This window comes from Panthera onca, chromosome D2 (genome assembly GCF_046562875.1).
Source record: "Panthera onca isolate mPanOnc1 chromosome D2, mPanOnc1 haplotype 2, whole genome shotgun sequence".
NCBI classification, from domain to species: domain Eukaryota; kingdom Metazoa; phylum Chordata; class Mammalia; order Carnivora; family Felidae; genus Panthera; species Panthera onca.
The window spans coordinates 52,480,917-52,495,934 of NC_138349.1; the positions used below are offsets into that span (position 1 = coordinate 52,480,917).

The 15,018-nt window shown below is 37.2% G+C and overlaps 1 protein-coding gene across 5 annotated transcripts in view; it reads right to left on the reverse strand.

The window, feature by feature from the left end:
- Positions 1-15,018, reverse strand: part of KAT6B (lysine acetyltransferase 6B) — a 190,277-nt gene that overhangs the window by 163,138 nt on the left and 12,121 nt on the right. For all 5 annotated transcript variants that reach the window (XM_060642398.3, XM_060642397.3, XM_060642396.3 and 2 more), the window contains exon 3: positions 10,643-11,521. In XM_060642398.3, coding sequence (XP_060498381.3) covers positions 10,643-11,263 — 621 coding nt within the window. In that variant the 5' untranslated portion in view covers positions 11,264-11,521. The remainder of the gene's footprint in view (positions 1-10,642; positions 11,522-15,018) is intronic.

Genomic DNA, 15,018 nt, shown 5'->3' on the forward strand with positions numbered 1-15,018 from the left:
CAGCCTATTTAGATTTTTCTAATTGAGGATTCAAATTTAAATAATAGACATAAAATTCTTCAGTTGTTACTTAGTATTTAAAATGTCACAAAAGAGCCTATCTTATTAAGTTGTCCTATGCATTCTGTGGGCATTTAAAGACAGACCTTTCTCTCTACAACTTTAAATGCACTTCTCAGGGAACATTTGGATATCCAAACTCCTATTGTTAAAAACTCTCAAGCTATTAGTGCCAAATCCATCCTTCAATTCAACTTGTGAGTAAAGAAACGCTAAGTGGAAGCAGGAGGCAAGTCCCTGTTCCTGCTCTCATGGAAATGATTTAGGATGTACCGTCAGACCTAGAGCTCAGGCCTCTTGACTCCCAGCCTTCAGCTAGCATTACCCTCATAAACTGTGATTCATTCTTTGCTAAGCAGACTTAGACCGTGTTATATCATAGCCCCCAAACCTTCCAAGATTTGCAACCTCCACTGTAAAAACTAATTGAGGTGAGGTTACTGAAACCACTGTGTGACAGGCAGAATAATGCATCCCCACCAACACCACCAGTGTCCACTTCCTAATGCTAAGAACCTGTGAATCTGTCACCTTATATGGCAAAGTGACCCTATAGGTGTGATTAAGTTAAGGACTTTGAGATGGGGAGATTATCCAGGATTATCTAAGTGGCTCCAATCTAATCACATGAATCCTTCAAAAGCTGTCCAGGCTGTGGTCAGAGTCAGATGTGATTATGGAAAAATGGTCTGAGAGATGCAGTACTGCTGGTTTTAAAGATGCGGGAGGGAGCCAGAGCCAAGGAATTTAGGCAGCACACAGAAGCTGGAAAAGGTGATAAAACACATTCTTCTCCTAGAGACTCCCCTGCCCACACTTTGATTTTAACCCAATGGGACCCATGTTGGATTTCTGACCTATAGAACCATAAGACAATAAATCTGCATTGTTTTAAGACACTAAGTCTGTGGTAATTTGTTGTAGCACTAATAGGAAATAATACGCACAAATGAAAAGTTATTCACATGGTCTAAGTATCACTCTACAAATTACTTACTTACTAACTACAAAAAAAAACATGCCATTATAAACATAGATCTAACAGATAAGCACCTTAACCAAATGGCCAAATAAGCACCACCAGTAATGACACAACCTAAAAGGATATTATCTCCTGACAGGACAAGAGGAAATACACATCACTCCCACAATATTCTTGCCAAAAATGTTTACTTGATTTTGATCATGAGAACACAATCAGATAAACACTAACTGTGGGACATCCTATAAGACAATGGCCTAGACTTGTCAAAAATGTCACTGATGTATTATTGTCAACTATACTCAAAAGTATATTTTTTAAAATAATTTAAAAAAATAATTTAAAAATAAACAACAAAAAAAGTCACTGATGTGAAAAGCAAAAAAAAGAGGGAAAACGGTTCTCTACTAAAGATACAATAATCAGGGTGCCTGGGTGGCTTAGCTGACTCTTGATTTCAGCCTAGGTCATGATCTCAGTCATATGAGATCAAGCCCAAGTGTCATGTCAAGCTCCATGCTAAGCATGGAGCCTGCTTGGGATTCATGTTCTCTCTCTCGTTCTCTCTCTCTCTCTCCACCCCCCCCCTTCTCTTCCCCACTCATGCTTACTCTCTCACTGTCTTTAAAAAAAAAAAAAAAAAAAAGAAGGCGCCTGGGTAGTTCAGTTGGTTAAGCATCTGACTCTTGGTTTCTGCTCAGGTCATGTTCTCGCAGATCGTGAGTTCAAGCCCGCATCAGGCTCTGTGCTGACACTGTGGAGCCTGCTTAGAATTCTTTTCTCCCTCTCTGCACAGTTTATCGCTCTCAAAATAAATAAATAAAGTTAAAATAAAACAAAAAAAAGATTTAACAACCAAATGCAATGTACAATCCTTAACTGGATCCCAGATTAAAAACAAAAGTTATGAGGCACCTGGGTGGCTCAGTGGTTAAGTGCCCAACTTCAGCTCAGGTCACAATCTCATGGTCCATGAGTTTGAGCCCCACATGAGGCTCTGTGATGACAGCTCAGAACCTGGAGCCTGCTTTGGATTCTGTGTCTCCATCTTTCTCTGCACCTCCTCCTCTCAAGCTCGCTCACTCTCTCTCTCAAAAATAAATAAACATTAAAAACAAAAGAAGCCATTTGGGAAAATATGGACTGTCTATTGGATAACACTCTTGTTCCACTACTAAATTTCTTACATAAAATAGTAATAGGAAAATGTTCCTCAGTATATAATTATTATGACTTAATGTCATAACATCTTAGTATCATAGTGTCTACCACTTATTTTCGAACAGTTCAACCAAAAATTATGAGTAAGTGTACGTATTTGTGTATACATACACACTTAAAAGAGGGAGAAAGAACAAATGTAACAAAATGCTTAACAATTGGTAAATCCAAGTAAAAGAAATACAGCACTTACTGTATTACTCTTTCAACTTTTCTGAAATATTGCAATTTCACAAATTACAAAGTTAAGGGGGAAATACCTTTCTGGTTCCCTCCACTGCCTATCTTTTCTAGTTTCCTCACAACCTGCCAGCAATCTAACTGGAATAGCTAATGTTCTTCAAAGATCCCACATTCTTCCACTAGCCGATCCTGTTTTCTGCAGCATTACTCACATCTCAAGGCTCTGGGTTGGGTTGTTTGTGAGAGAGGCTGGCAAGCTTGTGTGCACATAAACAGGGGAGGGGCAGAGGGAGGAAGAGAGGGGGAGAGGGAGAGCAAGAGGGAGGGAAGGAGAGAGAGAGAAAGAGAATCTCAAGAAGGCCCCCCCACCCAGTGCAGAGCCCAAGGGGGATGCGGGGGGGGGGGGGGGGGGGCGGGGGCTCAATCTCACAACCCCAAGATCATGACCTGAGCAGAAATCAAGAGTGGGACACTCTTGACTAAGCCAGTCACCCAGATGCTCCTAGGGTTGGGTTTTGATAGAAGGTAGAAGCTCCTATATGATTATTAAAATACCAGTTTTGGAAACAAGATCAAATATCAAATAGGAATCATAATTTGATGTCCTTTAATACTTTATTTTAGTTTGAGTATTCCTTGCTTCTCTTATTATTATTTCTCTTACTGCATGTAAACTTTACCTCTCTTGAATTTTATCATTCCCATGTATGATCTAAGAGAGTCACAAGCATGGCAATAAACCACAGACAAAAATCAGGACTGGCCGCATCAGAAACAACTACAGAAACATTCAAGGACTGCCTGCCTCTGGCTCCCAGCCCACATCTCTTTGAGTATCACAGGCAGCCCAGACCAAAGCTCACCTCCTTCCTGTAGGCCTCATTGCTGTCCATATGGCAGCTTACTGACATCAAAGAAGATGGAAGAAATTATCTAAATTCACCAGGCTAGTCCCATTCCCTCCCTTGAACTGTAGAAGAGTCATTGATATCTCAATTACCTCTTCTGCAATACCTTTTTCCCTGCATGCTAAGATTTTGTAAAGCTAAAAAAAGGGGGAGGGGGAGGGTACCAGACTAACAGATGGAGGATTAAGAACAAAAGACCTCCCTGACAGGGGGAACAAGAGCTAAAATGTTTGTATACCTACAATAATAGTACAGAAGAACAAAAATTGAACTTGTAAATAAAATTAAGTTGTTCTTCTGAAACGCCTGTCTAGCTACAGACAGGAAAAGGCTCAGCATGGTTTCTATGTATGTTATGCTGTTTCTAATAGAAAGGACACAATCAAGCCAAAACAAACATCTGTTAAACAGTTAAGTTTGTTAATGAAACAAAATTGCAGCTGGTTTTATCAAAGATCAAAAGTGAAGCAAATTAGAGAAAGGATGTATGAACAAAGCTGGTTTCTAAAAAATAATGGCTAAAGAACTCTAAACCTACTTGTCAAATTAACACAAATCCTTCCTGGATTTTACTTACACCACTGATTAGTATTTATTTTGTAGCTTTGTAAAGGCCAGATTCACAGTTTAAATCTAATACCATCCACTCTAGAACTTTTGCCCATATAGTTCATTTTGCAGATTTTTCAAAATACTACCTTTCATAAAACAAAAAAGTTAGACTCTACATTAATATTCTGCTAATTAAAAGGCTCATTTATAAAAGGAAAACAACAGTATGCAGTTTGCAACTCCTGAAGACATCTCAGGGAAAGCAGTCCAGCCCCAAGCAGAAGCCCAATAATAGGGATTAGCATTTCACAAAGTGCACCACCATACCTCCATTTCTTACATGTATAAACTCCCATCACCACCTGAAGACAGGGAGATAAGAGCACCTCCACACAAATAAAAATATTTTTTTCTCATGGCCCTGCTAACTCAAAATGTCACAAACAAATTACATGGCTGACTCATTTGCTAACTTTAATTTAGTAAGCTAATTGATGTTTATGTACTAAGAAATATTAATAGATCAGAAAGATCAAAGTACCTAAGATGCAGATTCACATTTGAATGTTGGCATAACTAAAGATGAACAGTTTCATCAAATCTACTGTGGTTTAATGTACCAGCCAAGAAAATTGTTTGTAAACAAAACAAGAAGTCATGGATTTACAATCAAAATTTGCCATTGCAAAGATAAAACAATGGCATTTTCTCATGTACCCTTTGTACATTAAGGTACAAAGAAAATACATAAAATATAGACCTTCATTCTGAGAAACATTAAAATATACTACTTACTACATAAGGTTTGAAGAGAAAGAATGAATAAAAACCTTTGCCATCCCAGATACCATCATAATAAATTAGCAAACATCACCTGTTAAGTAACTTCAAAGTGATAAAACATTGATTTTCTTGGCACTGTGAGTATAACAAATGTAGCTGTTATGTAAGCCAAACAGGTATATGGAATACAACAGTAAGTCCCTGAAAGCTGCTGAAAATATCCAGAATTAGTCAAAACACCACACCCTTGGCATCCCTAATGCTTGGAAAATACCATTAGGAAATAAGAAAATAGACTATATATATATATATGTGTGTGTGTGTGTGTGTGTGTGTGTGTGTGTGTGTGTGTGTGTATACATATGTGTGTATGTATACATATGTATGTGTGTATGTATGTATGTGTGTGTATATGCATGTATCTCTGTGTGTGTGTGTGTGTGTGTGTGTGTGTGTGTGTGTGTGTCATTCAGGACAAGATGACGTGTTGCCAAAAAGGCAGCTGCAAGTATCAAAACTGTTTAAGATCCAAAGAGTTAAAAAGAATGTTTAAGACTCATTTTCACAGTCAAAAATCCTGACCTAATGTTGCTACTTTACCTGAAGCCTATTTCATTAGAAGTCTAGACAAGTCTCATCTTGATAAAAGCTCAAAAGTGGAACAAGCTGTCATGCCTCTGAGTACAACAGAAAAGACTCATTCACTCCTCATTTTATCTTTCCCTTGACCCAACTAACTAGTTTGAGACAATCCAAGTGCTCTCTCAATAATGTCTCAACAACTGGTATTATCTGCTCACAAAAGCAGTGCTTAGATAGTCTGCTATTTGGAAGAACTACTGAAGCTTAATTATAGGAACAACATAAACTACAATATTTTTTTCTTTCCTGACCCTGAAACAGCAGGTATTTGATCTATCTAGTCTTCCACATTGTAATAGGTTTCTGTCTGACTTTAGTCATTCTAAAACTGACTTTCATCCATACCAATTCCAAAATTCAGGTTATATATACAAAGAGTGTATTTTGCAATGTTTAGGGCTTTATCCAACTTTCAGCTGAATACACATAGCTAAGCACTCTTTGAGAAATGTGACATCTGCAATACAAAGGACACCAATTCAAAGGAAAACTAAGAAGGTCAACAGAGAGGAGGACACTTGGACTCTCTATAATTAGCAGATAAAAAAAATACACACATTTCTGCCAAAAAGATCCAGAGTCTGAGACTATGAACGATTCCCCTAGGGCCGAGAGACTTCTGGAAGCCTGCCACATCAAAGAACAATATGGACTAGTGAATGGTCCTTCACAAAGTACAGGCAATTGGAAAAGTCCCAGAAAAAGACAAGGAGGGTCTCTCTAGGGCAGGGATAATGGGACTGGAGTGGCGAAGACAAAGTGGTGAAAACCAAAGAAAGGAATCTAAAAGTAAAGTTCTTTTATTTATGACATTTACACAAAAGTGATGTAGGACATACGTTAATATTATATTTATGGAAATATTTCATACTAATAACATTGCCAAAGCCCTAATAAAATATCTCCCTAGAAGGGAGTGGGGGACAAACAGAATAACAAACTGAACAAGCCAAGACCACAAGTGATTTTTAACACAATTTTGTCTCTCAGCCCCATTTTGGACCATAAACTCATCTTCACTTTTTTTCTTAGGGACAGTATCATTGTTTTTGTAATTCTGTTTGAAGGCTTCTGTAAGATTTCATTTCTCCAACAAAAAACATCAAAAGACCTACCTGATATTAGAAGCATCTCCCTTTCCAACTATAGCAACCTAAAATGAGAATTCCCCTATTTTGTACTGTACTGGAAACATACCAATATTTGATACTTAATAAATTATAGCAAAATACTCCCAATAAAGTGAAATACCAAGGACTCTGTTTAAAATTGAACTGATTTCATAAAAATGCTAAAGCTCAAATATTCAAATGGAATCTTAATGCTACAAAGTGTGTGGTGATAACTGAAGTCTCTCTTAGAATATTTGACTTTCCAAAGTCCTCATAATCTGACCTAATTGAGCTTTACCACTTTTAATGAGAAACACTAATACTATCCTTTAGGAGTTCCCTCACCAAGTCAAAGATAAAGTTTTATCTTCAGTGGTTTAATTCATTTCCATATCACCTCACCAAAGAGAGCTTTCTTAAATAAATACAAAGAAGTTATGCTAAGGAGCCAGTGTGGTAATATCCAATTTGAATTCTAGACTATCAGAAGATGTGCAATTACATTTCAGAAAGGAAGAAGCCCTTCTATTTTAACTTGCATTGTATTCTTCCTAGCAGCCATGCATAGGAATGATGATGATGTTAAATCTAATTAGACACAGATTTACTACTTTCCCTACTATTTTTCCATATTGCTAATATTATAAATAGCACCTGCTTTAAAAACTGTAATAAGCTCACTGCAACTATCAAATTTAAAATACCAGAAATCTATTTGTTGGGGGAAAACAGCTTCTAAACAGTTGAGGAAATGTAAGAAATACTTTTACTATTAATGAAAAGCCAGCAATGTTAACCAGTATACAGCCCAGCAGTAAAGAGGTCTGGAGTCACACTATCTTCTTAGAATGTTGGCTTCACCACTCACTAGCTCTATAAGTGATATGACAAATTACTTAGGCTTTGAGTCCCACTTTTTCATGTGCAAAACAAGGATAATAATCTTATGGCCCTCACAGTTATTGTGACAAGTCAAGGAGATAATAAATGTAAAAGCACTTGGAATACTGCCAGCATTTAACACTTAAGAAATGTTAGTTATTATTTTTACTATTTTTGTTTCATTTTCACAATTAAATGGAACTGCACAGCAAAAACACTTCTCTGAGACATTAGTTGACTAAATTGTGAGATAACTCCATCTCTGTACAGTTGTCTTTTATATAATAAATGTCTTCCCACAATGCAAAATCTATAAATTTCTAGCACATCAAGAACAATGATAATCTGCCCTTCGAATATATTAGAGAAAGTCCTATATACACGAAACCATAGTACAACCAGTCTACATTCAGATCCAAGTACAGAAGCTAAAGTAAGAAAAATAAAAAACCAACCATTAATACATTATGGTTTTAGTATAAGAAACAACAAATATTTTCTACAGTACTAACATACTTACATTGGCTATTTGACATTTTGGATCCCTTTGAGAATCTGATTAAAACAAAAACAACAACAAAAAGCAATAGGCCCTAACCCTAGAAAAACGCATGGATACTGATAACTTTATATTAGATTTCTGGGGATTTGTGACCTATCTTTCCCAAGCTCATTCATAGACCCAGGTTAAGAATTTCTATTACAATTACTTACCAATTTTACATGGTTTTAAACTATTTACCACTTGTAATCTCAAAGGGCAATATTATATTTTCACCAAGGTAAAATACTATTGCAAATATACCACACAAACAATCCAATACCTTGTGGCCAAACTGACTTGATAAGATTTTTATTTTTATTTGTTCTTTTTTAAGAATTAGATCAGGTAAAATCATAAAGTAAAAATTCTAGGACTCATTTCCTCTGTTTTCCTTGTTCTATGATGATGCTAATTGGACAATATGAAAAGATCAGCATCATAGAAGGAGCAGTAACAATTGCATGCTAAGCAATAAATTACTCTGTTCTCAATCCTAGACACTTCCAGACATGAATTTTCCTTTAGACTAAAAATACTTCTAAAGAGATGCCGCATGAAAAAAAAAAAATGATAAGGTTAGCAAGAAATGATGGGCAAGGTTAAAGAAAGGATAAAAAAGGGACTGGGGAATTTGTAGTGACTTCTACCTGGATCACAAATTTATTGAAAAATACTATTAAATTACCTAAAGCTGCCTGAATTAGTCCAGGTACCTGGTAATTATAAAATCTTAATATACCTCAGGGTAATGTACAGGTTTTGAAAACAAAGATATCCAAATCCATCAAGAAATGGATCTACATTCCTTTAAGGAATTTCCTCATGGTATATATAAGCTTTTATAAAAAAATATTTAATGAGAAACCTAAGTGCTTAACGTGGCTTTGTCAGACATAAGAATTAGGATTTGAGTCACTCAGTACACTTTTTTGAAACAAATATTATTAAAATAAAATTTTTTATAGGTAACTTACTTCTTTAAGAACACATTTTCTCACAAAGAATTGAGGGTTGTTAACACAAATACCACCAAAAGATAAAATAAATGTGAGGAAAACTAATAAAAATAAAATTAAGAAATAAATGCAGGGGTGCCTGGGTGGCTCAGTTGGTTGAACATCCGACTTCAGCTCAGGTCATTATCTCACAGTTCATGCGTTCGAGCCCTGGGTGGGGCTCAATGCTGTCAGCACAGAGCCCACTTCAGATACTTTGTCCCCTCTCTCTCTCTGCCTCTCCTCTGTTTGCACTCATGTGTGCTTTCCCTCTCTCTCTCTCTCCCTCTCTAAAATAAACAAATGTTAAAAAAAAAAAAGAAAGGAAGAAATACTAGGGGGTACCTGGCTGGCTCAGTCAGTACAGCATGCAACCCTCAACCTAGAGTTTGTAGGTTCAAGCCCCACTTTGGGTATGGAGAGTACTTAAAAAAAATTAAACCTAGGTGGTTCAGTCTGTTGATCATCATGATTTAGGCTCTTTGTTGGTTCAGTCGGTGAGCACTCTTGATTTCAGTACAGGTCATGATCCCAGAGTTGTGGAATCAAGCCCCGCATTGGGCTCGGCTCTGAACATGGAGCCTGCTTAAGATTCTCTCTCTCACCCTCTTGCCCCCTCCCCAACTCATGCTTTCTCTAAATAAATAAATAAATAAATTCAAGAAAGAAAGAAAGAAGAAAAAGAAAGAAAAGAGAAAAAGAAAGACGGAGGGAGGGAGGGAAGGAAGGAAGGAGTGCTAGAAAGGCAAATCACCTGGTCCTACCCAGTTTCTAGAGCTGGGTCTCTATCAGCTTAAACCACTGAGGGAAGTAGAGTCCATCTCAAGAGCTGGCAGTACCCAAAGAAGAAAAACAAGCTATCAGGTGCACAACTTTCCTTAACACTTGTGTCTCCATCACTCCTAGAAATGTAGTCAATGCCTACAACTACTCTTTCTGCCAACAATGAAAGGCCTAAATTATTATAAACAATTTGCTATTGCTCTACTTAGGTTTTAGTTTGGGAGACACCTTCAGTAGCTTTGAAATGAAAGAAAAATCCTACTCGATCAAAGATTTAAATTGCAGAAGTCATTTATATGTATAAGTGAGAAAACTGTCATATATGTATAAATACTCCAGAAATAACATAAGACCCAGAGAAACTAAACAGTAAAAGATATGGCATGACATAAAATAAACATTCACTTTCACCCACTGAGAATCAGACAATAATAAATTACTTCAAATTGAAATATGCAGGATTTAGGTCACACATTAAAACAATTCCAGGAATGCACAGGTTATCAGTATTAATATAATTAACTAGTCTATAGAGCTGTCTTCTCTGAAAATAATAAAGAGAAAAATGTATCAATTATACCTCAATAAAGCTGAAAAGATAAATTACAAATAATTTAATATTTTTTAAAGAGAAAAATATACAATGGCCTTTCTTAGACTTTTGAAATATATATGGTCCTGCCTTGATGAAGGAGGATTAAAGTTACTATCCAGGTCCCTTCAAGCACTCACCAATTAGCAACTAGTGTTTAAAAAACAAATTGCATAATCATCACATTAAATTCTTCCTAATAAGGAAACCCCTAATACATAGTAAAACAGTATAGAACAATTTATATTAAAAAACAATATATACATTTTAAAATATAAAAGCCTGCTCTAAAGCAAAAGATTTGATTTTCTTCAACTTCACTCAGAACTTTTGTACATATAGAATTTAACTGAAACTGTACAAGGCAGATGGGCAATACTTAGAATATATTGTCTTTACTTACCTGATCTTTCTCATGGGGTAGAAGGCTGACAGGTGGTAGCGAGGATGGAAAAGCACTGGGATACTTGGGAGCCCCTTTGCAGTCTAAGCTTCCATAATTGACCCTGTACTGCGGTCCATCTTTCAGTAACCTCCCATTGTTCACTGCACGTTTGGCCCCTAGTCGCAGCCGCTGCTGAAAGGCTGGGTTGTTAGTGGTGCTTATGAGATCACTTTGACTTCTGAGATACTTCTCGATGTTCTTCAGGGAGGAGCCATTTGGCTCCTCGAGTCCTTCAATTGCTCTCCTTAAAAGTTTATTCCAATCCACATTGCGGAGATCATTACATGATCCCCTAGACCCCTTGGTTGACTTAGGAAAAGTGCCTGGTTTAACTGATGAAAAGCGCCCAGGGTTGTCTGGGTCCTTATAGGAGGCAAGGCCTTTGTTGGTGACTTTAAGAACTGAGCCATCCTGAACACTGAGTTCCAGCTGTTCAGAGACTGTCTTCTTATCCAACCCATGGGAAGTGCTGACTGCATGGCAGATTCTCTCTTCAGAGGGCCTTTGCTTTTGCTTTTTTATTTTCTGTATAGCTTCAAGAATCCACTCTGTATAAAGTGGGTTTGCAAGTTTTACCATGGTTGACAAATGACTTCTTCAATACCAAAGTTACCCATAGAGGTTCTCCTTGTATTTAACAGAACTTGAACATTTAAAAGTCATTTACAATTCAACAAATGGGCAAAATATTCCAGACCGTATTAAACAAAACCTCACAAACATCCATCCTTAAGAGATTAAAAACAGGACACACAGGCAATGTTGATAGTTGTCTTATTTGACCAACGGGAAAGACTGCATTCGGGTGAAGAACATCTTTAACAAGGAAATCAAGACCTTAAAGGATAAAAAGGGGGAAAAGGTCCTTAATAACGGAACTTTGAAAAATAAAAGACTTTTTAGTATTACTTTTCAGATGCAAAAGGCCCACAGAAGTAATGACAGGCAAGTGTTATGTAACAAAGCCACAGTGACTATATTTCCTAACCAGAAATTGGGTCACGGTCTGAGAAGGGAATTTTTTTAGGACTCTCACTTGTTATTTATTATGAAGTCATTATGGGGCACTGAAAAGATAACACCTACGTACTTATTTAATGGATTAACCTTTATTGAAATTAATAACATTACATGAGTAGCTCAAGATATATGTCTATTCTAAACATAAAACCAACCTCAAAGAGTAAGTCTATGACACAAAAAATCTGATGAAAGTATAGCTGACTCGAACAATATGAGGGATTAGGGCATCAACCCCCACATGGTCAAAAATCTACCTATAACTTTTGACTCCCCAAAAACTTAACTACTAATAGCCTACTGTTAACTGGAAGCCTTTCCAATAACATAAACAGTTGATTAACACATTTTGTAAGTTATATTTATTACATACTGTATTTTTAAAATAAAGTTAGCTAGAGAAAAGAAAATGTTATTAAGAAAATCATAAGGATGAGAGGGGCGCTTGGGTGGCTCAGTCAGTTAAGTGTCTGACTCTTGATTTCAGCTCAGATCATGATCTCACAGTTTGTGGGATTGAGCCCCATGTCAGGCTCTGTGCTGACAGCACTGAACCTACTTGGGATTCTCTCTGTCTCTGCTCCTCCCCTGCTGACATGCATGCTTGTTCAAAATAAATACTTAAAAAAAAAAATCTTCAACTTAAAACAGGCAATAATCCAATAATCCTGATTCTTCTATTTCAGCTAGATATTACCCAAGTCACACATAAGAAAATTTGTCATCTAGCCACTTCTATGGAATCATATCCTCCCATCCCTTTGCAAAGGGTCTGTGACACTCTCTAACCCACAGGTTGGAAAACTGAAACTAATACGGTAACATAACCCTTCACCTTTTTTTTAAATTTTTTGTTTTTAATGTTTATTTATTTTTGAGACAGAGAGAGACAGAGCATGAGCAGAGAAGGGGCAGAGAGAGAAGGAGACACAGAATCTGAAGCAGGCTCCAGGCTCTGGGCTGTCAGCACAGAGCCCGATGCAGGGCTCGAACTTGTCAACTGCGAGATCATGACCTGAGCCGAAGTCAGACGCTCAACCGACTGAGCCACCCAGGCACCCCTTTAACCCTTCACCTTTTAAATAATATACCATTCTAGGTATCTTAATACCTGGCTCAATACAAGGAAGGTTCATGCAAATCTGATTCCAGGTAAACAGTGGTATTGCTCTCTGAGAGCCTCTGGCGTACAACAAAACCACCTTATATCGCCAATCTATATATTGGGTACACTTGCAAAGAACACCAGAAGAAAGTGCCTTCGCCTGGGAGATGGATCAGATCTGGGTTCTAATCTTGCCTTCCACTAGTAATATACACATCTTAACTCTTTTTAGAGTTTAAAGTTTACAGAGTATGCACACACCTAACTTGTCATTTAATCTGCAAGTCAATTCTGTGGGTCAGCTAAGGTTCAGGAAAAGACAGAACTCAAGGTTACAGTCAATAGTAAAACTTAAGGCTCAAATGCCATTATTCTAAAATCGAAGTCCAGTGCTATCTTCACCTGAGCCACAACTGTCTGTTCCAGCTAGATCTGCCTCTGCAATCGGACTAATGGTATGAATACCAGCTCTACCAACATCTAGTGGAGAAACCCTGGATGAGTGTCAGTCACCTTACCTGTAGGGTAATAATATGTCCCTCACAGGAGTATTAAGAGAATTAAGTGAATATGATATCTAATATACAATATACAGTAGTTATCATCACTTCCATTAATAGAATATCTACATGCTTTGAAACATGTCTCATAAAATACAAAATTAAATTTATCTCTGGTTATTTATTTAATGTATCTAAAAGGGAAAATAAGTGTCTTTCTTCAAAACTTTAGCCAGATACGGGGTGCCTGGGTGGCTCAGTCAGTTAAGCGTCCAACTTCAGCTCAGGTCATGATTCTCACGGCTTGTGGGTTTGAGCCCACGTCGGGCTCTGTGCTGACAGCTCAGAGCCTGGACCTGGCTTCAGATTCTATGTTTCTCTCTCTCTGCCCCTCCCCCACTTGCAATGTCTCTCTCACTCTCAAAAATAAACTTTAAAAAAATTAAAAAAAAAACACAAAACTTTAGCCAGATATAATGAAAAACATAACATTTCCTCTGCTGCTGAAAAACTGGGCCACTGAACCGTACTTGCTCAGTCAGCTTGAAAGAGGCAGTTTAAAAAGGATTGTCCTCTTTGCAATCAGTAAACTGTAGGTTCACTCCATTTTTTCAGATTCAGAAATGTGTGGCTAAAGGGACTGTACAGGTCATCCCATCTAATCCCTAGTTATCCAGTAAAAGATCCCTTGTTCAATAACCTCAACAGATGGGCCATCAAGTCTCAAAATACTTCCAGTGATGGAGAATTTGTCGCTTTTTGAGGGAGTTCTCTCCACTGTTGGAGAGCTCTAACTGTAATAATATATTTCTTGTTCACAAAAGCCAAAATCTGTCCTCCCCTAACTTCTACCCTCTAGTCCTGGCTTCCATAGAACAATCTCAAAAAACTCTTATTAATTCTAAATATGACAAGCCTTCAAATATTTGAAAATAAGAACTGTTTAAAAAAAATCACTAAAAGTCAACTCCATTCTACCTACTTTATTTAGACCACTCATATCCACCCTTAACACTTCCTACCACATGGTTTCCAAGCACCTCCTTCTTTTGGTTGGCTCACTAGTTTGGCTAACGTCCATCCTAAAATCTGGCAGTCCGGGCATTATCCAAGTATAAATGGAACTCAAGGTTACATGAACTTTCTTAACAGCCTTGCCATACAATTGACTCATGCTAAGCATGCAGTCCAACAAAAAATCCCAGATCTTCTTTCAAAAATGCTGTCAAGCTGACTCCTTCCATTCCCTTCCTTGTGCAAATATAAATGCCGGGATTTAAAATTTATTACAGTTCAAGTTCATTTTGTTGGTTTGGGTCTATCTTCCAACTTGTTAGATCATTTTGGATCCTGGTTCTGTCATCTATGTCATCTGCAAATCTAATAAACGCTCCCCTTGTGTCATTATATAAATCATTGAAAAAATGTTAGACTTGGAAAATGGTGTGTTTAGGAATGAAATCACTGGCTTTCATTGTGCAGCTACTTTCAAGATGGAACATGGAATCATTCTGTGTTAGTAAGTTTAGAATAGGACACATCTTTCCAAAGTAAAATGGTTTGGGGCAAAATTTCATTAGAAGACATTTCACTATGTCCAAGTAATTATTTAGGATAAATCAACTAATTTAATTTGATTGCACAAAATACAACTGCAGGAAGCAGAAGAAGAGGTCACAGAAAAGTATCCAACAGTGCTCTCAGGCACT